Consider the following 25035-nt stretch of genomic DNA (forward strand, 5'->3'; position numbering starts at 1 on the left):
AGATGGCTGCGATCATGTTTAAAGTATGCCAGGCAGTTGCATTGACAGATGCAAATGGAAGAATGCCCTTCTATGAGCCAAACATCCCAGCCTGCCAGAAAGTCCACTGGAATCTGGGCTCTTGTATCAGTGGAAACTTTTTGGTGAAAGGTCAGTCACCACGATGGATCTAAAGCACTCGACCACAGTGCAACAGATGAGCTAACAGTGCCCCTCATAATCCCCCTAACACCAAACAAGCTCCAGAAGAATGAGGTCAAGCCCTACTGGTCATAACAGAAAGTAAACAAGCTGCTCATATTTCAAACAGATCATTAAGGGTCTTTTCCATTTGCAAGAAATCAACAAAGAATATGGATTTGTTAGCTTGTGCAACTCTGTGATGCATCAACAGTGCTTTCTCCGAGTCAGACTGTTGATCAATAAAGTGGGTCACCAGACTTGCTAAAGTGCAAAGTGAGCAAATTCTTATATACGTAGGTCTGTACAGAGGTGACAGGGATTTAATCGGAATAAAAGGAGGACAGGAACCATCCATGACCTCAAACAGGCTGGAATATTTTTAAAGGGTTATTCCGTCAATGTTACGAAGTTCACTTCACTTGTCACGAGGCAGATATAGAAAATCTGTGTTTTAAACTGGGGGTCGTGCAGTTTGAAACACATGCTGTGTTTTTGAGCTTGTCTGATAGCAACTAAAAAACCAGGACATCTCTAAAGCCTGTTTGAGTCTGACCACTCATGTGTTTAGGGTTAGAGTTGTCCTGTGAGTTCTTTTGTTGGACAACAACACTAAATCAATGGTATACTGTACTAAGTGAGTTGTAAAATTAACCAGCTGTCTTTCATTGCCCTATATCAAGTTATATACTAATCATCTAGAATCGATTTTATTCTTAAGAATAAAATTAGCATTAGACACCAACTGTTAACTATTCATCCAAGGAGACAGAATTCATAGCTCTTTAAACCAAACTCCTTAATCGCAAAATCTGTGGCTGCTGTATACTGTTTCTAAAAGGTTAGCTGTGAGTTCTCCCTATTTCCTTCATCATCTGATCAGAAGTTGGAGGAAATATTCTGATCTTTACCATGTAGCAACCACAGCGGCTCTCAGCGCAGCCCTTGGGAATTGTTTTGGCTTCACAGTTCTGCTGCAAGTTTGCATGTCTTTATCTTTATCACAATCATTTTGAACAGTCCTGAGCCTGAGAAACAAAACAGAGTGATTTAAACTTGCAGAAGATTTGCACATGCAGAAGTGAGTACTGTCATTAAAACTGTGGATTGCTGGGAAAGAAAAACAGCAAAGACTTAATTTGAGGTATGATTGCATGATCCAGATTTTGATTCAAAAGTGCTACTTCCAGTGTGTAGGTTGCTGTTTCCTGTAGTGAAGGGGATTTTAAAAATGGAAACAGGCAAGGGGAAGTGGAAAGGGAGGAGAGTGCCGCCTGGAATAGGCGCTAATGCCCACATCGCCTACGTCTGTGAGTCAGACTTCTTCAAGAGCAACTTAACAGGAGGCCGAAACAGCACAGTCTGCACCGCCTTCATCTAAGTTTCTAGCTTATTTCACCTCTACTATCTGTGGTAGGGTATGGGAGGGTGTGGCCATAACTGTGCTTTGATGCAACTGTAACCACACCCAAAAGTGACGGGATCAAGAGATGTAAGGACTCATTAAGTAACAATACTGTGAATATTGTGATACCTCATAAGTCTATCAGCAAATAAGTATACATTGGTGTACCTTTACACATGATTATCATAACTTACTGTGTGCATTAGTAAGCTATGTAAGCACCATTTTAGTTTTGTAAGAGGTTGAGGTGGACTTCTTACTCAATACATAGATGTATCAATGATAGCAATATTTAATATCTTAAGAGTAAAGATTATGCTAACTCGAATGACTAGAGAAAATACTAACATACCATTACAGCAAATATTGGTAATACTTATTTGTATTTTGAGTGTCACCCATATCTGTGTGCACTGTGCAGGTGTTAGAGCTCCCCCATGTGGACACTCAGGTAAAGTGCAGCATGCTGTCCTCACACTCCCTTGGCACAGTCACCTTGTAGCTGTGGCACGACAGTTTGTAATTTTGCCCATTGTTGTTATCCCAGTAGTCGGATCCTTTTACTTGGTAGCAGATGGCAAATTCCAAAATCGCTCCTGGCTCCAAAATGAACGGCGGGACTGGCAGACGAAATCTGAAAGTATCTGTCTCTGGAGAGTTGCAGTCCCCACAGTTCCCAGTCGAAACCCAAACCGCCGTTGTATCCGTGTGTGTTCTCCAGTTAGTGAACGAGTAGTGCACTGTGACCTCTTTCTCATAAGCTAAATTAAGTACTTGTATAGTGCCTGTTATTCCCTGCTCCGAACACAGGACCTGCTGCAGACACACACTCTGAGCACAGAGACGATTCAGGTAGTCTGACTCAGCTCCCATATTTTCTGGAAAACAAGGTTTGAAGTAAGGCAGGGACAACTCCAATGACCTCCTGAAAGCCAGTTCAGAGCTCATTAACAGTCTGAACATAACATGTTGGGGAATCAGGGGGTGCTCTTTAACTTTGAAGACCTTTACTTCCTCCAACTCCAATCCCAGTGAGTCCACAAAGCGTACCTGCAGGCTCCTAAGTTCTTTCTTCCTTTCTGCACATGAAGGAAGAGACTGAGCTCGTCTGCGCATGATGGTCTTGACGGGGGGGTCGCTTGGCACGTTGGGCTTTGAAATAGGTTCCTTTACGGTGGGAGATCTTGGACCTGGAGGTCGGATCCGAACAGGAGCTTTGGCAGATTGAGGCTTGGGATCGTAAAGATCCCGAAGACGGATGGTGGTGGTTTTAGTTGGAGGTATGGTACTGGAGCCATTAATGAACTGAAGCTGGACCCCTCTCTTTTCACCAGAGCCCCTCTGCTGCCAGTTATCAGAAGCCATGTTTGCCATGTACATTCACCTTGAAAAACAAAGCAGCCAGTTGTTTACCCAAATCATTTGGTTTTTCATACAGCACATGCAAATATCTGCACTGAACTTCCACATAAAGCATCAATCACAAAACTATTGGTCAAATGCTTACATTCTAAATACAAATGTTCAAAACAAGTTCAAGGAGGACCAAACCTGTGCAGCAGACGTCTTCTCCTGCTGGGCTACTGTCTTCTTCACTGTGTGCAAACTGCTATGAACCCAACTGCAACCAGATGACTGATATGAGGAAACAGCCTCTGCAAGCCTTTGCCAGTAACCCACCGCTGGAAGCCAGGCATAACATCTTGAGCAGAAAAAATAAAGAAGCAAGCTGCCAACAGGAGCCGATCTGGAAAGACGACTCCCACCAGGATCTGCCTACAAGACCATCAGTGACTGCACTGACAATATAGAAAACAAACTGTAATCTATGGCTCACCCCTGCAGCTCAGCCCTAGAGCCCTTGACATATAACATGAGACCATAACTGGGGATGGGTGCAGTAGAGTGAATATTTATAGCAGGTAGCGGTGGGCTGTGCCTCTGTTCTTTTCTTGTTTCTTTATAGTTACTGGTCTAAAATATCCTACTGGTTACAGGGTTAAAGTGCATGGAAATGGCTGTGAGGTCTTTACCGTTTGATTTACAGGCTGTGTCCACAACTCTTTTATATACAGTCTATGGTCCACACATATCTGTATGTAGGCTATAGGCTACATTTCTCATAAGTGGGATCAATTACAATCCTATCTTGTACCAAAATTAATGTATTATAAAACTATCTTGAGGAAGTTACAGAAAACAACTTTCACTTACGAATGTGTCATTATGGTTGTTTAAAAAAAAAAGTTTTGTATTGTTTAGCATTATAAATACATGACACCCGCCTACCAGTCCCAGGTAGGGGTATTATGCAAATTCAAATCCTAGTTACAAGACAACTGAGGGAACAGCTCGTAAAACCATGTGGATTTCAACCTAGGGAGCCTGCACATTACAGATTTTTTTGGTCAATTATCACATTTTTGGGGGACGGAAGGCAAGACAAACACCTAAATATATGTTAAAGAGCCTTCAAAAAGTGATATTTCCATAATACAGTATGTCCCCTCTAACGAGCAGGACTAATAAACAGCATTAACAACAGCATAAACAGCATCCAACACCTGGACTTGTTTAATCAAAAATGCAACCATTTCAGTCACATTAGCTTCTACATTTGTCAAAGAATCATGCACATCCAAATACAACTGTTACAATACCATTAGCTTCTAGGTTTGGCCTTGATTGTCCTATTTAAAGGAAACCAATTCACTGCCATTAGCTGCTACATTTGGCCAAGAATCATACATGATCTATTAAAATGAAACCCTCTATTAACATTAGCTTCTAGTTTTGGCCAAGAAAGATACTTGAACTGCTGAAATAAAACTATTTCAGTAACATTAGCGGCTAATTGTGAGCATGAACAATTTCTATCAAACATCAAAATATTATGTGAATAAAAGATACTTTTATCAAAACCACATTAGCCCATTCAGACAAAAAAGTCATGGGAAAACAAATATCAGCCCTTTGCAAAATATCATATCCTACAATATTTATACTCTTCACCCAGCAAACACACATGAATAACACCCCTATGGGCATTTACCTGCGTCCCCCCCGCCCTGCAACGGTGAAATACCGCCCCTGCAGCGGTGCGCAGTTTTTCAAAGGGCAGTCGAGCGTGACTGGAGTCAGGAAGTGTGTTGTGTGTGAGTATTAGCATACCATACATAGCCAAATATACTCTATTTATAAACCGTCTTTGGCATAGCGTAGCCTACCGCACTAATGTTAGGGATGTAAAGTATAAATGTATTTATTTTTGTTATAATGTTTTAGTTTAGGTATTGGTCTTAGTTGAGTAATACATTTTTTTATTTATTTACATGAAACACTAATGTTGTGAGTTTATGGTAAAACAGGACACAGTCACTTCCTATCTATATTTTAGTATCTTTCACTTTACACAAAATAATCCAAACTCGCTCTTTTCAGACCTTTCAACCACGTTTAACAACTTTGCTCAACAAATGTAGCAGGCACCGGTGTCACTGAGGAGAAGCTCCACATTTCCTCCAGAGAGTCATGCAGGGAGATCTGCTGGCTGGGCTGGGCCTGATGATGGCCGACATGCTGCTGGATCAGGTGCAGGTCAGTGACATGAATAGTGGATTGTGTTTCTCTGCTGAATCACGGTAAAATCCAAGTGTTTGAGGAACAAAGAGAAACAGAATGAGCAGAAGCTTCAACAGAGATGAAAAGCAACTGATGTTCCAGTGATCAAACACATTTCATCAAGCGGCAAAAATGGCATCAGTGTCATTCAAAAACAAAATTGTCTGAATTCACTTAAACATTTCTGCTATATTATTACAGGCCAGCAGGAAAGGATCAAATTCACTGACCTTCTGCACAAGACTGAATTATTAGACACTGTACAGACTCAATGATGATGGACAGAAAGGAGGAATGGAGAGATAAAGAAGAAATTTGATTTAAAGAGAAGAGCTGTGGTGGTAAAGAAATAGTATGTTTTCTGTCTCTAATGTAAATCCTAATGCTTGAGGCTGACTGTACCTGCAGTAATAGGTAATATCCTGGAGCAGAACAGCCACCGGAACTAAAATTGCCTTGAATTATACAAACTACTCCTCAGCTCTCGTCAGTAATTATCCATATAACAGAAACAACTGCATTTGTCACCGGGCCCTCCAGCGAAACCATGTGATACAGTCACACAGTTTTGCTTGAGGGCAGGTTGACATGTTGAAAGACAAACAGTGTTGGGCTCTTCCAGTTGGCAGCAGTTTGGTTGTATGATCACACACTCTTGGCAGGCAGGCAGAGCAGACCTGAATCTCCTAGCGACACTTGGTGTCCTGACAAGATGGAGGAGAAGGAGAAGCTCCACATTTCCTGCAGAGAGTCATCCAGGGTGATCTGCTTCCAGGTGCTTCCTTCCTACCTTCTGGCTGGGCTGGGGTTGATGACGGCTGGCGTGCTGCTGGATCAGGTGCAGGTCAGTGACAGAACAGATGATTATGTGGCTCAGAATATGGCAAACAGGTCCAAAGTAATCTGCACCAAAATCCAGTACAAAGGCAAAAACATGGGCATGGTTGAGCCATTTGATCCCATTAAGCTCAGTTTGTTTGTTTGTTAACAGCAATATGATCAGACAGTTATTTCACTCTGACCACATCTGTCCAAAAGTCTCATCAAAAGTATTTCTTTGACTCTTAGGCTGTGAAGTCACTCACACTACTCCCTACGCGCTACAGCATATAGGGAATTCTATATAGAGGACTATAAGCTTACTGCTCTGCGGCGCAGTTAATTACGTTATTACTGTCATATAATTAAAACATTGCAGCTCAATGCCAACTGCGATTATGACCGCGATGCGTGACTGCAATGCATTATGGTATATTATCCTTGTAATGCGCATGCGTGGCGTTTTGAGGGGAGTCTGTAGAGCTCTGTCATTTTGACTCGCAATAATCTGCCTTTTTAACCAATTCCTGCGGTTTTAAAATGCCCACATGCACAAATGTTATCCCTTAAACAGTGCTCTCGTCTTCGGGTCGACTATTTTAATAATCAAACAGTTTGATTGTTTGTTGTTTTTACCCAAACAGTCGCAGCGCCACTGACCCGAGCCGCCATTATCATATCGCCGGCTTTTAGCATTTTTTACTCTCTTTTTGTGTTTTTATCCTCACAAAACGGGCTGGGCTGCCCACCTCCCCTCTAAGGAGATCCCCATAGCCATTTCGGCTCTCGTTTAAAGACTCTCCAACAGTCGCAACGCCACTATTGGAGTAAGCTATACCGGCTGTCCCAACCGGCAGCTAAAGCAACCACCGGCAGGATACCACCGACACCGATCCAGGTTACCGGACGCTAAATCACCGCAGCAGGTCCAGTCTCTGGACCTGCGCCGGTAAGTTGTGATTCTGCAAACCTATCTGCTGAGTGATCTAAGGCTTCTCTACACAGTGGGCTCCCGAGGTGGAGCCCTGTGTGTAAGTTTTGCTTTGCGCTGCTAATGTTAGCCACAACAACGGCAACAGCCATAACAACAATAACAACAACAACAACAACAGCAACAGCAATTCATTCTATTCCTCAAGACACCTTTACTGGCCACAGCTGTTTCTCTCCCCAGCATTCTTCACAGATACAGATATGGCTCCACTTACCTCCCCGTCCCCGCCTGGTTGTCGCAGCTGTGTCCGCCTGACCGACAAGATCTCCGAGCTGGAAAAAAGGATATCCAATCTGTACCAGATCCAGGCGGCAGAAAACTTCATGGACACCATCATCTTCAGCCCCGCACAACCTGTTCCCCAGATGCCCGAGTCCATCACCCTCCCCCCCGTAGATGAGGTCAGCGCTGCGTCACCTGACGAGCCCGGAGACATCGCTCGCCATTCGGCCACCGTCGCTCCTCTGCCGGCCACCGTCGCTCCTCTGCCGGCCACCGACGCTCCTCTGCCGGCCACCGCTCCCGATGACACCTGGTCTCGGCTTGGAGCAAAGCCTAAAGCCGCGACCAGCTCCACACCTGTTCATCCGGAGCACTGGATCCGAGCAGGCGCCAGCAAAGGGAAATACAGTTCATCCATCCACGCTCCTGCACCTCCACGCTTTAATATCCAGCTGAACAATAAATACGACATTCTTAGTGTCAAGGATTTCCCCTCCCTGGACGACGGATCACGGGTCTCCCCACCACTTACTCCTGAGCGTAGCAACTTTCGCAGGAAATCCCAGCCCCTGTTTACACCTGCTCCTCGGAGATCCGTGGCTCTTCGCTCCCTTAACTCCGGTCGTCCCTCCTTGTCCTCCCGGCCACCACATCAGCTGACTTCACCAACGGACCAGTCTCGTCAGAGCCCCCCGCGAAGGTCAGTAGCACACACCCAGGTGCTGCGCCCCCCCTCCCTGCTCGTGATCGGCACATCACTAGTCAGGCATGTAGCGGTGCCCGGAGGGAGGACATTCTGTCACCCAGGTGCAACTGTTAATGACATTAAAACAGCTGCTCTGCTCCTAAGCGACCAGCACAGGTCTGTCTCTACCTTAGTCCTTGAGGCAGGCGTAAATGATATAAAAAATCAGCGGTCGGAGGAGGTCAAACAGGATTTTACCCGCCTCGTTGACGCACTGCTGGACACCGGTAAACAGCTAATCATTTCCGGTCCGCTGCCCGCTCCGCGATTCGGCGATCTTAAATTCAGCCGCCTCCGTCAGCTCCACACCTGGCTGAAAGGCTACTGTATGCACAAAGGTATCCCCTTTGTGGATAACTTCGCAGCCTTCCTGAAAAGACCGCAGTTCTTTAAAAGAGATGGCTTACATCCAAACCGTGAAGGCTCAGGCCTCCTAGCCTCCAACATTGAATTGACTCTCCAATCATGCTCCGCCTGACTCACTGTAACCCCGTATAGCTCCCCCTACCTCTGTAGCAGCTTCACTACACCTAAGAGCATCCCTGTAAGAGTGACAAATAGACCACACAGATCATTCATTCTGCCTACAACTAATTTTAGAAATCCACTCAACCTGGTTCCAGTCAGATCTTCTTCTCGCCTTATAACCTGCCTGTCAGCTATCACTCCAGTCTCTAGTACTGCCGAGTCATTAGTTCCACCCCAGCTCAGTGAACTCAGGTCAATACATGAATTTCAAACCTGTGATGGGCTTAAATTCCTGCATTTAAACATAAGGAGTTTGCTGTCAAAGCTTGATTTTATTAATGTGCTGATTACCGAATCAAACCTTGACATTTTAGTCATCACAGAGTCATGGCTCTCTGGAAAAGTGTCAGACTCGGATGTAGCCATTAAGGGTTTCAATCTGTTTAGAGCAGACAGGAAATCAAGAGGGGGCGGGGTCATAATTTACATCAAAGAGCATCTGGTAGTGCACGTAATTTCCTCTGCCTCTGTGCCCAATTGTTGTGAATGTATTATTCTGGATGTCAGTGTTGGGGGCGATAGTCATATCACAATTAGTGGGATTTATCGTCCACCCTCTGCCCCTATCTCAGCCTTAGAAGAGCTAGGAAAACTATTCTCTCCCTATATTTCCTCTGAGTTAGTTATACTGGGTGATCTGAATTTAGATTGGTTGTCTCCCTGTTCATCTAAGCTTAAAGAGTTATGCCTCGAATTAAATTTGTCCCAGCTGATCTCCTATCCCACTAGGCCTAATAATAAGGATAACTCTAAATCCACGTTGATTGATCTTATTCTGACTAACAGGCCGCAGAAATATCCATGTAGCGGAGTTCTCGCTCAGGATATCAGTGACCACTGTCCTATAGCCTGTGTTAGAATGACCAAAAGTCAGAGTTCCAGGGGACGTACCATCAGAAAGCGCAACTTTAAAAACTTCAATGAGCAAGCTTTTATAAATGACTTGTCTCATGTTGACCTAAAAAAGGTTGACTTAATCCCGGACTCTGAGCTGGCCTTTGAGTATTTTCGGAGTGTTTTTAGCTCTCTCATAGATAAACATGCCCCGTACAAGAAATTCCGTATAAAAAACCGGTCCAATCCCTGGTTCACTCCTGACCTATCTGAAGCTATCCATGTCAGAGATCTGGCCTGGTCTAAGGCCAGACTCTCTAACAGCCCATCTGATTGGCTGCTTTTCAGAAAGCTGCGCAACAAATGCATCAGCTCAATCAGGAGGGCTAAATCCACTTTCTATTTATCCTCTCTTGCTTCCAGCCAAGGTGATGCTACCAAATTTTGGAAAACCATTAAATCTCTAAATTCCACACCTATCTCTACTCTCCCTTCGCAAATAACTTGTGGTAACTCCTGCATTTCTAATAAATCGGATATGTGTGATGCTTTTAATCACCATTTCATAGCCTCTAGTCATTTGTTTGATAACAACATTGTCCCAGCTCCTCCTGACCCAGTATTCGTGACTGCATCCAACCCACTAGCAGTCTTTACAATGAGACCGGTAAGCCATGCCGAGGTAATGAAAGCAATCATTCACCTTGACTGCAAGAAATCCAAAGGTGAAGATGACCTTGATCCATATCTTCTGCACTTGAGTGCCCCCTTAATTGCCGCACCGCTTACACACATCTTTAATATGACATTTTCATCTGGTAAAATCCCTGCTGTGTGGAAGGCTGCACAGGTTGTTCCATTATTCAAGGGTGGTATTGCTAATAATTTAGATAACTATCGACCAATCTCAAAGCTCTGCTGTTTAGCCAAAATTTTAGAATCCCTTGTAAACTCCCAACTGCGAGCCTTTTTGGACTCAAACAACATTCTTCAACTAGAACAGTCAGGTTTCAGACCGGGTCACAGCACTACCACAGCTACAGCACTTGTTATTAATAACATCATTAATGGGTTAGACTCTCACCAGCATTGCACAGCTCTTTTCATTGATTTGTCAAAAGCTTTTGACACTGTAGACCATAACATCCTGTTACACAAGCTCTCGTCCATCGGCCTTGATAGCCCGTCTCTCAACTGGTTCTCCAATTATCTCACTGGGAGAACGCAAGCAGTTGCTGTAGATGGATTTAGATCCAGCTCGCTCTCATTGCAAAAAGGTGTTCCGCAAGGGTCCATTCTTGGTCCCCTTCTATTCTCTCTTTATGTCAATAATATTGTTACCCCATCCCCAGCCTGCAATGTCCATTATTACGCAGACGATACTATCTTATATAGCATTGCCCCTACTCTCACCTCAGCTGTTGTTAATTTACAATCTACCTTCAACCATTTCCAGTCGTCTCTTGTAGCTTATAAACTTGTACTGAACTCCAGCAAAACTAAATGTATGTTGTTCACAAGGTCCCATGAAAGCATCTCCCCTCTCAGTATCCACACATTAGATGGTCAGCTTATTGAAACGGTCAACGCTTACAAATACTTAGGCATCTGGCTGGACTCCAGGCTTTCCTTTCGTAACCACGTGGACCACCTTATCAACAAACTTAGGTCCAGAATTGGTTTTCTATACAGAAACAAGTCTTGCTTCTCATCACAGAGCAAGAATATTATTGTTCATGCCACTGTAATGTCTGTTCTTGATTTCAATGATGTGATATATATGCATGCCTCAGCCTCAGCACTGAAACCCCTAGACTCTATCTTTCATAGTGCCCTACGCTTTATCACCGGGGACCCATATTTAACACACCACTGCTCTTTATATAGCAAGGTGGGTTGGCCATCACTCACCACCCGCAGAGAACAGCATTGTCTACTATTCATCTACAAAGCTCTACTCGGAATGCTTCCCCCGTATTTAACTTCACTTTTGAATTCTCGCTCTACAGGTCTCCCTACCCGCTCCCAGTCCCACATCAGACTCCATCTCCCTTACACAAACTCAGAGCTAGGAAAAACTGCCTTCTCCTTCTATGCCCCACACCGATGGAACAAATTACAAAACTCACTGAAAATCGATAGACTTATCTCACTTGAGGCTTTCAAAAACCTACTTCTCACTGCAGTTTTGGGGGCTCAGACGTGCACTTGCTTTAGTTAGTAATTTCACTACTCCTGTTTTCATAACTGTATTTTATTGTGTTGTATTGATGTTTGATGTTTCATTTCTGTGAACTCTGTATGCTACAGGGCATCCTTGAAAAAGAGAGCTTGCTCTCAATGGATCTACCCTGTTAAAATAAAGGTAAAATAAAAAATAAAATAAAAAAAAATACCTACTGTATTGCCTGCTTAGCGACCATCGGTTGTGCACTACTTTTCACACTGCATTGTGGGATACTCTGAATCCACGATATAGGTATATTGATTTTCACTTAGCATCCAGACAGCACTACAAGCACTATAGTGGACTACTGTATATATTCCACTATAGTGAGTAGGCTAGTGAGTGATTTTGGACACAGCCCTAGTGTTTCTCCATGTGTCTGAGCTGCAGGGCCTGAGCTGTGGTGGTGTGGGTTTGAAGGTCAGAGTGACCCAGTAGTTCTGTAAAGTGACCTTGCCCCATGGGAACAAGTAAACAGTTTATGGCTGCACCTGAATCCAAGTGTAGTGTGCAGCTACATATAAATTGGGAAACAAGGCTGTGTGCCAATTGTAAAAATATGAAGACACATTGGCAGAATATGTCATATGAATATACGTAGGTTTTTCACAATACAAACATCTTATCTTGTTAACCAATGAGTGAACAATACACCCTGTTTTTCATTTTTATCGGAAATCCTTTTTTTTAATATACATTTGTAGTAATTTTAATATATGCCTTTTCAGTGATTCTGAATTAACCACCTAAAGTCAGCTGCTGTAACCAAACAAGGTAAATAGACATAGTAAACAACAATAATCCTTTACACATGAGAGCTGGATGTTATCACCACTCAGCCTTTAAGCCAACTTGTAAAAAAAAAAAAGCTTTTGAAGGGGTGGAGGCATATTGAAATTAGGCTGACATTTATTAATGACTTTAATTATTTCAGAATTGATTGTGTCATATAGTATGTCTATATTCTACTGTGTATCTAATAGTTTATTATTATTATTGTTAATTTAGGGTCAATTATTGAACTTTGATACTGCTCTTTCAAAGTGATGAGAAACTTAGAAAGTAAAAAAAAGCAACAGATGTAGTGGTGCAGAAAAAAGTGTTGTTGTCAAACAGTATGGCCTGAGATCAGACTCTGCTTATAGACATGTCATCATCACCTTTACTTTTTATGTCAGTTTCTTAAAAAATATGACAGAGGTTGATCTTTGAGAGGAGAAACCAAAACTCTTTTCATGCCACCGCAGCTATTTGACCTCCTAATTTATGTGTGCAGGCACCATAAACCTTCAGTCACGCCTCATTCTTCAGAAGCTGTCGTTTAATAACCCAAAATTACAGCCAGTAGTCAGAGGGGGGAGCTGCAGAGAACAGAGCGCCCGTTCTAAGCCATGTCTCAAGGACACTTTGCAGCTGAGTCACTGTCCGTGTGTGTGTGTGTGTGTCTGTGTGTGTGTGTTCCTGTGTTTGTGTGAGGACATGGTTTAAGTAAGTGTTATGTATAAGCTTTTTGTTCCTCCATGCAGTGTGACCAGAGGAGTAAACAGCAAACTTTGCCAGAACCTGACTTATTTCTATCATTCTGTTTCAAACAGGAGTCAAGTCATCTCTGTAGCCTATAAACAGTTATGTAGAGGATATAGCTTATACTGTATAGCTATGCCAGGTTAGTGTTTATGAAATTATGTAAAGAAAGCAGAAAACAAGTGATGTCACGAAAAAGTCCAGGGAATATCAGTTGGTGGCAGCCTGTCCCCCCCCCCCTCATCAAGTAGGATAAAACTGTGTCCTTTACAGGCAGCAGCAGCACCACGTGTTGGTGACAGGTACAGAACCTGCTGCTGCTGCTCTGAGTGCGTCACCCACTCATAGTGAGGACATCGAGGAGCGGGGGGGAGGAGGAGGAGCTATCAAAAGAGGGGGAGAGCACAACCGCAGTATCCTCTGAACTGATCTGAGAAGAAAAACAGACGGAAGACTGAGGAAAAGAGGAGTCCTGAGACTGTCTGCTCACCTTGCTCACACTCAGACGTCTGCAGCATCATACCCTCACACCCACACACCCACCCACACACACACACACACACTCTGTCCGTCTTGTCCCTCCCTCCAACGCAGAGCGCCGTCACGTCTCATCTGTCCGTCTGGAACCAGAGGGAAGCCCCCCCCGGCAGCGACACCACATCTTGCTGTACCTCTTCAGTCCAAGCCTCCGGCATCACACAGTCCACAATCTAATCAGTGCCCACCCCCCACCACCACCACTACCACCACCACCATCGCCACCATCGCACAGCTCACAAGCCTGGACGGACATCCTGGTGTTCCACTTATCAAGATGGGGAAGGGGTTCCAGACCGATCAAGCAGCTCACACGGAGCACCAGCAAGGCGGCGAGGAGCTGGAGAAGGACGTGTGGAGGGAGACGGAGGAGAAGGAGCAGCAGCACAGGAGGGCTGAGAAGAAGCTGCTGGCCTTCTGGATGTCTCTGTCCCACCGGACCTGGACCTTCTTCAGGCCCCGCGACAGACCCAGCTTCCAGCGCTCTGCCTCAGCAGCCCGCCTGCTGAAGAGTGAGGCATGAGGAGAGAGAGTGTGTGTAGCTGTAGTGAGTAGTAGTGTGTGTGTGTATGTGTGTGTGTGTCTGTATGTATGTGTGTGTGTGTGGAGGTCTGTCAGTAGCAGACTGTCAGAAGAGGCCTCACAGACCTGCTGTCAAGTGGACCCGTGTGTGTGTGTGAGCGTATGTGTGTGTGTGTATGATCCATTCAAGTGGATGAAAGCAGCTTCCTCCAACTAGTCCACCATTTGCTAAAGTACTCTGTGTTGCTGCCCTGCCAGAGTAGGGGTGACAGGTGAAGGGCAAAGCAAGCTGCTTGAGTTTTTTATTTTTGTGTTTTTTTCTTTTTTGGGGGGAAAAAAAGGAAAAAAAAACTAAACAAAAACTCAGAAGAGCGATTTAAGAACCATCAGCTGTGACTTTTGAAAGAGGCCAGAACTTGGGAACACACTCAAAGAAGGAAAGGAAATATTCTTCTCTTCCCTCGCCAGTCTTCCCCTCAGTCGAGATGGATCATTACATCCTCCTCAGATCAACTTGACTAAACAAACACAAAAAGGTCAATAGGAGTCAGATTTTGTGACACAGAGGAGCTGTCCGTCCGTCCGTCTGTCTGTCCGTCCGTCCGTCACCAGCACGTCGCAAGGAAGGCTTTCCAGGCGGGAATGGGTTAACAGCGGATCAGCCATGGTGGTGACCCATCTGGCTCTGGAGCTGCGGTTCCAGGGGAAGAAGCTGAGGGGCTTCACGTGTAAACTGACCCGTTCGGCCCACGGCTTCCTGTCGGAGGGCGCGTGGGGCATCGCAGCCCAGGTGCTGCTGCCGTACCTAGTGGCCGGCCTGGGCATGGTGGCAGCCGGGATACTCATGGATGTAGTGCAAGTATGAAAAAGTGTGTGTGTGTGTGTGTGTGTGATAGCATGTTTCTATACTGATACGATAGTGAGTCTGCTAGAAGCTAGACAGGTTCATATGATTGTTTATGTTTTTTCTCCACTGTTTTCTGTGGTTTCATTTCATCCTGTGCCTTTGAGGTAGAGAGGCGGTGACTTATTGGAAGGCAGACGAGTCAGACAAGGGATGAAATGTGACGTTTGCGTCATTAAGCTGTCATCTGTGGATCATCCTTGCAAACAAAAAGCACTCAAGGAAATAAAGAACATCAGTGCTGAGAGCAAGAGGAAAAGAAAAATCACAAAAAAAATCTGTCTCTTCAGGCTCCCGGGCATAATATTTATTGAGAGCATTCAATAAACAGTTGCCAGTTCCTCTAACAGCATTGAAGCTCTTTTGTAAATCTACAGGTACACATAAATGATGGGGAGTGAGGCAAACAGCAGTGTCAGACGCCGAGACAGAGTCACCTAATAGCTCTCACCCTGTTTAACCTCTTGTAAATATTACACCAGCAGCATGACACGTCTGAATTATGCAGCAGGTCAGCCAGCTGCTGGTTTGAAGCAATAAAGAGTCAGCAGATCAGGTTTCAATTACAACTTATCAAATCCGTCCACACTCACAGGCGAAGGGGTTGTGTTGAGAGGTTGGGAGGGGAATGATTAGCCATTGGGAGCATGCTGAAATATCCAACAGGCTCTCACTGCTGTGTCTATATTAGTATACATCTGGCTTGATACGGGGGGCAAAAAACACTATAGATTTACTTTAGTGATGTCACTTGTGTCAACATCAGCACATTTGGGCTGAGGGCTGTGAGTTTGAAACTGAAAAAGAAATCAATGCTGTGTGGAGTCAGTTTGTTAGCCTACTGCTCTTCAGATCTGTTTGAGGCAACTGTTGCTGGTACAGTAGCTTTGCCTAGTGGGAAATTTGGTACCAAGTTTATAAGAGTATATAAGTACAGAGCATGTGGATAAAAAAGTAAGATAAAAGAACAGCAATAGTTCTGGCTGTGCTGCATTGATTCTGATAACTGCAATGCTGAGACAGTGGATAACGTGTATAAAACCAAATTAAATCAATACAAATAAGGAGCAAAGGTTTGAAAGGGTATTCTTAGAAGTTTTGTATAAGGGGTTTCATAGATTGCAATCCAATGGACTTTTTAGAAGGACTGCAGACAACAGTATGATCAAAAAAACTGTCAAAAAGTCAAAGTCAAAACAGAATATCTTTCTGTGTGTTAGTGTAACAGTGGGCTGTGTGGAGAAAGAGGCTCATTGGGAACAGAGCGTGCACTAATAGACCAATGTGGTGTTTTTCAGCACTGGGAGGTGTTCACAGAGATCTCAGAGGTGTTTATCCTGGTGCCAGCCCTGGTGGGGCTGAAGGGGAATCTGGAGATGACATTGGCATCTAGACTGTCAACAGCAGTGAGTGGAAACACACTCACACACATATAGAACACAAACACTCATAGGAAGTAGTGGAAACAACTTGAATTTTGTGTTTTTTAATGGTTATCTGTGCACACTAGAGACAAATCAGTAGGGTCATTCTGACATCACTTACACCAGTAATTAGCCAGGACCTTGAAAACTTTATGTTGAGGGTTGAGAATTAAATTTTCACCGTAACACTTGGAAAAAAAAAAAGGTGATGTGTTATGTAATCCCATCTGTGTCCACAGGCCAACACAGGGCAGATGGATGAGGCTCAGCAGCAGTGGAAGATGGTGCTCTGTAATCTGGCTCTCATTCAGGTGACACACTCATTCATCCTATTAAATAACACACTGCGCACACTTAACTCTTCTGGCTTTGAAACACTAAAGTTTAACTTGAGGAGTTTCGATGCCTTGATCCTCCTCCTGAGTCAAAGCATTTTTCTAAATGCATTACACAGACAAGATGACAGAGATAGTTTCCAAATGGTCGTCATGATAAGACACTAAAGCATGAAGTCCAGGAATTGGACGGATGCTTCCACTGCCTGCTAATACATAGCATGCACCAGTTTTACATGCACCTGGCTAGATTCTGTGAGTCACTGCAAAGACATTTCACCAGTATCCTGTTATACGTTTTTTGTCAGGGCTTTTTTTTTGGGCAGCCTTTTTCTACTTCTGTTCCATTTATTGTCTGGGCGGCAGAATAAATTGTGTTGCTCACTCAAATGTATGGCTAACCACACACAGCACACTCAGATATAACAAATACAGCAATATGCAGACATGTAGCTGGATAGGAACAGAATATTCGCATTACCAGGCAGCAGACTGGCTTGGAAAAGCATCTTACAACCATTTATAACTCCTTAACATTTATATTTCACTTGCACATGGTACGCACTGTATCAGGCTATAGGTTGAATGTTGTTCTACAGAATGGTCTACGGGTTTCTTTTTTTCCATCTACCTCTTTATGTTATCATCTAACCTTTTCTGATTTGTAAACAGTAGAAGAAAATTAATTGATGAGAATTTAAGATTGGCAGGGCATTAGAGTATTTTTTTAATTTGCTGTGCTTTGGGCTTTCTGGATCACTGTAAATATCCCAATATATAGATTAATACTGTAGAATAGAGAGCTATAGAGAGCTGTATAAATTCACCTATGTGCTGTTCTCCATGCACAGGTCCAGGCCACAGTTGTGGGCTTCCTGGCAGCAGTCGCAGCAGTGAGTCTGGGGAGTCTGACCAGGGGCAGAGTGGATGTTATCGAGGCTGCTATCCTCTGTGCCAGCAGCGTCACCACTGCTTTTATTGCTGCACTGTCTCTAGGTCAGACAAAGACAAATTGCTGCAGAGGAAGTGAACAGCTGACAATACAGAGTAGATGCACAGAATACAACATGTTTTGTGGCAGCAGCAGAGTTTGTGAAACACCGTCATGCTTCGTATGCTCCGTCAGGTCTGGTGATGGTGGCAGTGATCATTGGCTCTAGAAAGGTGGGCATCAACCCGGATAACGTGGCCACGCCCATCGCCGCCAGCCTCGGGGATCTCACCACTCTGTCTGTGCTCGCTGGGGTCAGCAGCCTCTTCTTCTGTTACAAAGGTCAGAGGTCAGGTCACACCACATCAGTCATTTTTACTACATTGTTTGTTTGCCCCTGTGGTTTTATTTTTTGGGTCAATTCCTGTGATATAAAAGGATCTTTGAAAAATCTCTGAACAAATTATTGTTATTCCAGAAAAGATTTCTAAGAACGATCTCTCGATCTAGTAGACTAGAACCATCTGCACCCCTTTTTGTGAAATATTCAATATTGCCCATTCACAAACTTAATGTCTTCCATTCATGTTTGTTTGTGCATAAGTGTATCAACGGTAAACAAAATCTTCCTGACACTTTTCAACATTTTTTTACTTTTTCATCCGACCTTCATTCATATTCAACTAGGCATATTGGCAATCTTCATTTACCCTTCTGTCGAACATCTGGGCATCAATTTAATATCACATTTAGAGGTCCAAAACTCTGGAATGGTTTAGATGTGTTTCTGAGGTCAACATCATCTTTCACATCCTTTAGAAAGTTACTGAAAAAACACCTTATGTATAACCTTCAGTGATATTTTCCTGTTAATTTTAATTATGCATCCATCTTCCTTTCTTTTGTTGTTTATGTTTTGTAATTTTTCTATGTTGCACTGTACATTTTATTGTTTATCTTGAATGTTTCTATGTTGTATTTCTAATTGGTTATCTTGAGTTTCATGTAATTCTTAGATGATGGGAATGGAACTTCGTACAAGCCTTCCAAGCTTCGTTCCCTCCTTGCACTGTTTTTTTTTTCAAATCAAATCAAAGAAAAAAGAAATGATCAAAATTCACATTAGGAGTATCAGCAGTATTAGTGTAATGGAGTATTTCAGCCAGAAGAGGGCAGCAAAATAATCATAGTCACAATATGATTATTTCTCTTTCTTACTCTCTCTATTTGTTTGTTCACTGATTTATTCTGTGTTCTCTATCGCCCTGCAGACATGTGGTATCTGCCTCCCGTGGTGTGCTGCCTCCTGTTGCTCCTCCTCCCAGTGTGGGTCATAGTTGCCTGTGGCTCTGCACCAGTCAGAGAGGTCCTGAGGTCAGGCTGGCAGCCGGTCATTTTGGCCATGTCCATCAGCAGGTAAGCCGATAGGTGTTAGTTGGCAAATGCCCACAGCATTTCACACATGGGTCAGTGCAGCTGAGACTCACGCACTCTGTTTCGTCTTCCTCCCAGTATTGGTGGACTGATTCTGGACAGGACAGTGAGTAATCCAGACTTCGAAGGCATGGCAGTGTTCACTCCAGTCATTAATGGTGAGCATAAAATGAATTCCCTGCAAAAGTAATCTCACCCATCAAACTTTAACATCAGCTCCCATTAATAAAAACAAAAAGTTTAGAGGTTTGTATCAGTGGATTTGAATTTTTAATCAATTTAATTTTCTTTTATATTTGGCACTTATGGTAATAAATACGAGTTAGGTGCTTGTAAGAGTCAAAATTTTAGGATTTTTATGATCATTATTTACATTATGCAACTTTATAGAGTAAGAGTGTGTGTGTTACTGTATATTCTGTGTTCAGTCCTTGTAGTAGATTTTAAGATATACAGATATTTCACAGGAGAACTGAACACATCAACATGCAGGTGGCACCAGAGGACAAGTGAGGGATCGCCTCAGTCAGAACATCTGTGTGAGGGATGTCGTAGCTGGTTACTCTACAAATGACAGGCTTTATTTTTTAGCTGACCTGGCTGATTAGACCTCTAGTTTAGTGTAACTTAGGAGAGGCTGTGGGGACGTGTCACCGAACTCTAGGGGTGCATTTCACTTCCTTTAATTGCGCCCACCATTTTGTCAGTTACGTCTTATACCTCTTACTGAAAAAGATGGAAATGAGGAGAGAAGAAACAAGGAAATAGATTTAGAGAGATGTAACATCATTTCATCTGACTCATTTCAGCACAGCAGAGTATTTATACATCATGCTTCTTCCACTGCGGATGGTTTCATGTGTCCTCGCCCATGGCCCCCGAGAGATCCCTCCTTGCTCTTCCATCCCTCTCCTCATGGCAGAAATAAGAGCTTTGGGACGTCTTTTCAAGATGGAGGACAATTCCCAAGTCAAAGGAACAATAAAATCATGGAAATGGGAACATGAATGTACTATCATGACTAATAAGAATAATAACCAGGCACAACAAATTTAGGGAAAAGTTAGCGAAATGTCACTCAAGCGAAAATGGGTGCCTTAAATTCAAACTATGGTATTACTATTTTTGCTTATGTAAAGCATCTAAACCCTTCTTCCACCACTGCATATGATTAAACTGTATGTGAATTTTCTTAGATTTTATTTTCATTATTGAGGACTTAAGATATGAGATTGATTGATAACCTTGACTAATATAGCTGCCATTGTGGATATTACGCCTTTAAATGAAGATGAAAAAAAATGAGTGGCCTTTATTCTACAAAGACTGAGCAAGTCTAAGCAAAGACATTGCTGACATGGTAGAGCATGAAAGCATGACATATAAAAATAAATAGACACATATAGAATGATATTTAAGTTTCTCAATTAACTTAATTACTATCAAAAAGAACTGTCATGTGGGAATTGTTGAAGCATGCAGTTGCCCTGCAGCTGTAACTGTCACTTTGACAATGAAGTACTAAAGGCTAAGATCAAATTTCTAAAGGTCTTTGGATATACTGTGTTAATCAGTGATGAGGCATTAAAGCACTGCTGTAGTTGAGCAGCCTCTCCTCCCTGTCAAAGGAACCTCAGAGAGGCCAGATCTTCGCTGACTGAAGTTTGTCGCTCACAAAGCGGCATACTAAGTAGAGAGCAATAACAATGGTCTTTACATAAACCACAAGCCTGATCAGAATGCCAACTATGCATTCGCTGGCTCCTGTTTCCGCAGCATCCCTGCCAACCTCAGTGCTACCAAAGACTCCTGCATGTATTGCCATCCCAGGACAGGAAGTGCATTTGCATTCCAATTCAGCGCGCTCCCCTCCTGCCCTGTTGACCAGAAACACTCCTCCTGTTTTGCCCAAATGATCCATGTGCTTTAAAGCTCTGCAAGCCAAGAGGTTCTGTTCTGCTCCTAATGAAATCAGCCCGAGGGCAGAGTAATACTATGATGAATATGGCACAGCAACCAGACTGACTTTTCCAGACATTTAGAGAATAAGGCCCAAGGGACCCTGTGAGTTAGGAATAACTGCTGAAGAGATTTCAAGCAAAATTGCTGTTTGGATGGTGAACCGTTTTTCCATGTTGTATTCAGCAGTGTCTGCTCGGCCTTTTGTATGGAAAAGAGAACAATGGCAGCTGATGATAGTGGGACAGTTTGTCCAGTATTATTGTACAAGAAGAGTTGTACATGGCAGATACATCGTGTATTTAGTTGAATCTCATTTTTAATGTGGAACTGATCAGTACTTCTCTGTGTCCATGCAGGAGTTGGGGGAAACTTGGTGGCCATCCAGGCCAGCAGGATGTCCACCTACCTGCACTACTGGAGTGTCCCTGGAGCTCTTCCCTTTAAAATGAGTGGGAGCTGTCCTGGACCTTGTGCTACCTTCTGCTCCCCAGGTCAGCTGTTGTAACAAATAACTAGAGGTGTGATGTGAAATGTGAATGTGACTGACTCTGTCTCAGTTTGTGTACTATACCCACATTTGTTGTTTTGAAGTATGTTCGCATTGACAACTACAAAGAACTAATATAATGGTGAACTCAAAAAAGTTGAGTGTAAATTGATGGACACTTGTTTGCCTGTAACAGTGATGATGAAGTGGCCAGAACAGTTTCTACTGAGGGGTTGTTAGATTTTAAAGCACCTGCTTGACATTTTGAGAAATACTTACTGACTCCTTTTGTTAAGAGTTAGATGAAAAAATCAATACGTCTGTGCCGTAAATTTTAAGCTACAGCTAGCAACCGGTTAGCTGAACCTTAAGAACACCAGTGCTAAGACTTTAGAGCAGTCACTCTGCAATTATGAAAAGCTTTGAAAAATAGGTAAAAAACAAAACAAAACAAACAAAAAAAAACTATTTCAAATGTGCCTCAAATTTGATTGGTTTAAGTTTTGCTGTTGCTCGATGACCAGCTTAGCAGTATTTACTTGAAGAAACATGAGTTCAGCATCAACCTTTTTCTATTAATGTACTCCAATAGCTGTCTTTAGAGGTTGTAAACAATGCCAATGTTAACTCTTGCTACTTTTGATGTTGACATGCTAACCAACTTGCCCTGGCATGCCCCCAATCTGCCCTGAACACTAATGTTGCCAAGAAATCACACTCAGTGGGAGAAAAACAAACAGCTGCCCTGCCCACAGACTTGCTACAAGGGGACGCCCTTTAGTCCCTCTCCAATGTTCAGTTGCTCTTATTGATTTTATTTCATGATGGGATGAGTTATACAGAAATTAAGCCAAACTGTTTCATAACATGAACATTGAGACTGTTGTGGTATAGAAATGAATCTTCTCTCACAACCTATCAACCACTATCTTTTACTGAGAATCTTTCTGACTTTATTACCAGAGTAAAACAAGGAGACCTGAATTCTTTCTGCAACCATCAAATCCTCCGTAAAGCTTAGGGAATTTTCTTCTCTTCTTCTGGACATGTCCTGCAGTTGAATTTTCTCCGTTGCCAACAGAGCTTTGTTATGTTTTCCCTGCTTGTAAAACAAAATTGTTCATTCTCTCTGCAATCTTTTCCATGCTTTGTAGGTTATCTATTTCCATTTTTAAATTGATCTTTCTGTTCATTACTTTACTCCTGTATAGACTTTTGTATTTCCTTGTACTTGGTATCTTTTTATGTTAAACTGTAGGCTATACAATCACTTGTAAACATTCATGAACGATATGCTACACATTACATCATTTAACAGACACCAGCGAAAAGCTCTACTTCCAAGAAACAAACCTTTAGAAGTTTACAGTAGTATGCACATCTCTGTTCTGTGTTTATTTAGATGTGAACTCCAAATCAGCCAGAGTCCTGGCCATCCTAGTGGTCCCGGGTCACCTCCTCTTCCTGTACACCATCCACCTCCTGCAGGGAGGCCATACTGCCATGACGCCTACCTTCATCATCTGCTACCTGTCTGCAGCCCTTCTTCAGGTTAAAAAAAAAACCCAATAAGGCGTTATTCAAATTGCTTTGTTAGAGTTTGATTTCCTTTAAGCTGAGTATATCTCATTTGACTCCTTGTATCGAACAACTGTCATTATCCAGGTGGTGATTTTGCTTTACGTTTGCAAACTGATGGTGTGCTGGCTGTGGCAAAGGGGACTGGATCCAGACAATTTCTCCATCCCATACCTCACCGCTCTGGGTGACCTGCTGGGCACTGGCTTCTTGGCTCTGAGCTTCAGACTCATACTGATGTTCAGTTAAACTAGGACAGGGGTCTGACACAGGTGTGTTCCTGCACACCCTGAATGTGTTCCCTGTATGCAAGTGGCTGAAGCACACTGCAAAGCCCATTGTGCTTCCTTCAAGAGAAAGGGAGAGAAAAAAAAAAACCCATACAGTCTAGGAGGCAAGTACTGTATGGTGCACTTGTGCTTCAATACAGTTTCACTATGGGACATTTTGAGCACAGATATAATATTTTTTGCAAGCACATGAATTCAATTTTGTAGACAAAATATCATGCAAAGGATTAATTGAATTGGAACAAACACAAATCTAGTCTGTGCTCAGTAGATGTACTGTATGTGTCTCCTACCAAAATGCACAGTATTAGCCTTTCACTGTCTCATACCTCCAATTTGCACATAATAAACCAGCATTAAATTGATCTGTCACATCACTTTAGGCCTACAGACAAAAATACCATCTAATTCACAGTAGTTTATAAATTACATGCAGTTTGCACAACTGATTGGACTGAATAAATAGTCAAATTCATGTGAATGACTCTTCTAAACACATGAGCCTGTCGCAGAACTCAAACAAGTCATTTTTGTGCTATGCCATTCTAGCTATTGTGTCGCAACAAAATAAAGTAGGCTATGCTATTAAGTTGTAATAGCAGGCTAACTAAAGCTGCATAAATATCACTCTCAATACCTGTCATATTGAGGTACAACATTTTGCTGCTTGGTTGAAAGGCGCTACAATCAGGTTAGCTGCCTACAGCTTACTCGGCCAATGTCAGCCGTAGTAGCAACCTACCAAAATAGCTGAGGGATGACTTAATTAAGAGTGGTTGATAAAACTAGCTGTGTAACCAAGACTGTTCTTGTGTGAGTGACCTTATTATAGTGATTAGCTATTTTCCTAGACTAGACTAGGGAAATCGTGGGATACAGGTACTAGGGATAACTGGTACTTCACAGTGAATTGGGCTCGCAGTGAGGAATTCAAGAATTAAATAAGTCAAAAGAACTCTGAGAGATCACTGTGCATTTGCAACAAATATATTTATTGAGCACAGAATAGATTTTTGTTTGCACACGTTTTAATTTATCCACAACATAACTTTTCAGTGCTCAGATGATCCCTTCATGTTTAAGATAGCCTATAGCTATCACACTGATAAGGGACTGCAAACAGAAAAGTGGATGAAAAAGTCGGTCAGCAGGTGTACACTGTTCCCTGGAGTGTCTGTCGCCTTGATATCAACATCACCAAGCTTGACACTGTAGTAGCATCTAAAAATGGATAGTGGGAATACTGTCGAACCACCGTATTGTTAACTGTTGACATATTCTGCACACCCATTGTCAGCTATTAAATGTTAGATGGCAAACGATTGTATTAAAACAATAACAATATACTGTATATCCAAGTGTTAATGTATATTAGCGTAATTCAGATGCTGCACTGTCTGGAGGAATGTTCTATTGTGTTTATTTTAAGTAGATTTGTGCCTTTAAACCATGATAAGCCTTCAGTTCTCTGAGTTTGGTGTTGCAAAATTTCTACTGGATATTTTATTTTTTTGTGCAGCACAGTGCCACTG

The 25035-nt window shown here is 42.8% G+C and overlaps 2 protein-coding genes across 3 annotated transcripts; one reads left to right on the forward strand and one right to left on the reverse strand.

Annotated features, from left to right (window-relative positions):
- Positions 1-985: 985 nt before the first annotated feature.
- Positions 986-3292, reverse strand: ppp1r3db (protein phosphatase 1, regulatory subunit 3Db). The gene is made up of 2 exons (XM_085776489.1): positions 3137-3292; positions 986-2969 (listed from the first exon to the last, which is right to left on the reverse strand). The coding sequence occupies exon 2, from the start codon at positions 2963-2965 to the stop codon at positions 2033-2035; it is 933 nt and encodes a 310-aa protein (XP_085632615.1). The 5' UTR covers positions 2966-2969; positions 3137-3292; the 3' UTR covers positions 986-2032.
- A 2603-nt stretch (positions 3293-5895) lies between these two features.
- On the forward strand, positions 5896-24371 carry LOC146987268 (solute carrier family 41 member 1-like). 2 transcript variants are annotated; one of them, XM_085776486.1, is made up of 10 exons: positions 5896-6050; positions 16361-16468; positions 16726-16797; positions 17673-17817; positions 17948-18094; positions 19024-19168; positions 19265-19344; positions 21505-21639; positions 23038-23186; positions 23301-24371. In XM_085776486.1, exons 1-10 carry the CDS (start codon positions 5919-5921, stop codon positions 23460-23462), a joined length of 1275 nt encoding a protein of 424 aa, XP_085632612.1. In that variant the 5' UTR covers positions 5896-5918; the 3' UTR covers positions 23463-24371. The 2 variants fall into 2 exon arrangements, with proteins under 2 accessions (XP_085632612.1, XP_085632611.1); XM_085776485.1 differs by lacking the exon at positions 5896-6050 and adding an exon at positions 14374-15017.
- The last annotated feature ends 664 nt before the right edge of the window (positions 24372-25035 follow it).

Source organism: Trachurus japonicus, chromosome 5 (assembly GCF_045865225.1).
Source record: "Trachurus japonicus isolate A0001 chromosome 5, Traja_1.0".
Taxonomy (NCBI): Eukaryota; Metazoa; Chordata; class Actinopteri; order Carangiformes; family Carangidae; genus Trachurus; species Trachurus japonicus.

Bases quoted from the DNA above. Each gene is read 5' to 3' on its own strand.
- ppp1r3db (XM_085776489.1), bottom strand. From the start codon at position 2,965: ATGTACATGGCAAACATGGCTTCTGATAACTGGCAGCAGAGGGGCTCT.
- LOC146987268 (XM_085776485.1), top strand. From the start codon at position 14,823: ATGGTGGTGACCCATCTGGCTCTGGAGCTGCGGTTCCAGGGGAAGAAG. The intron at 16,798-17,672 runs GTGACACACTCA...CTCCATGCACAG, and splicing joins GTAATCTGGCTCTCATTCAG to GTCCAGGCCACAGTTGTGGG. The intron at 18,095-19,023 runs GTCAGAGGTCAG...ATCGCCCTGCAG, and splicing joins CCTCTTCTTCTGTTACAAAG to ACATGTGGTATCTGCCTCCC.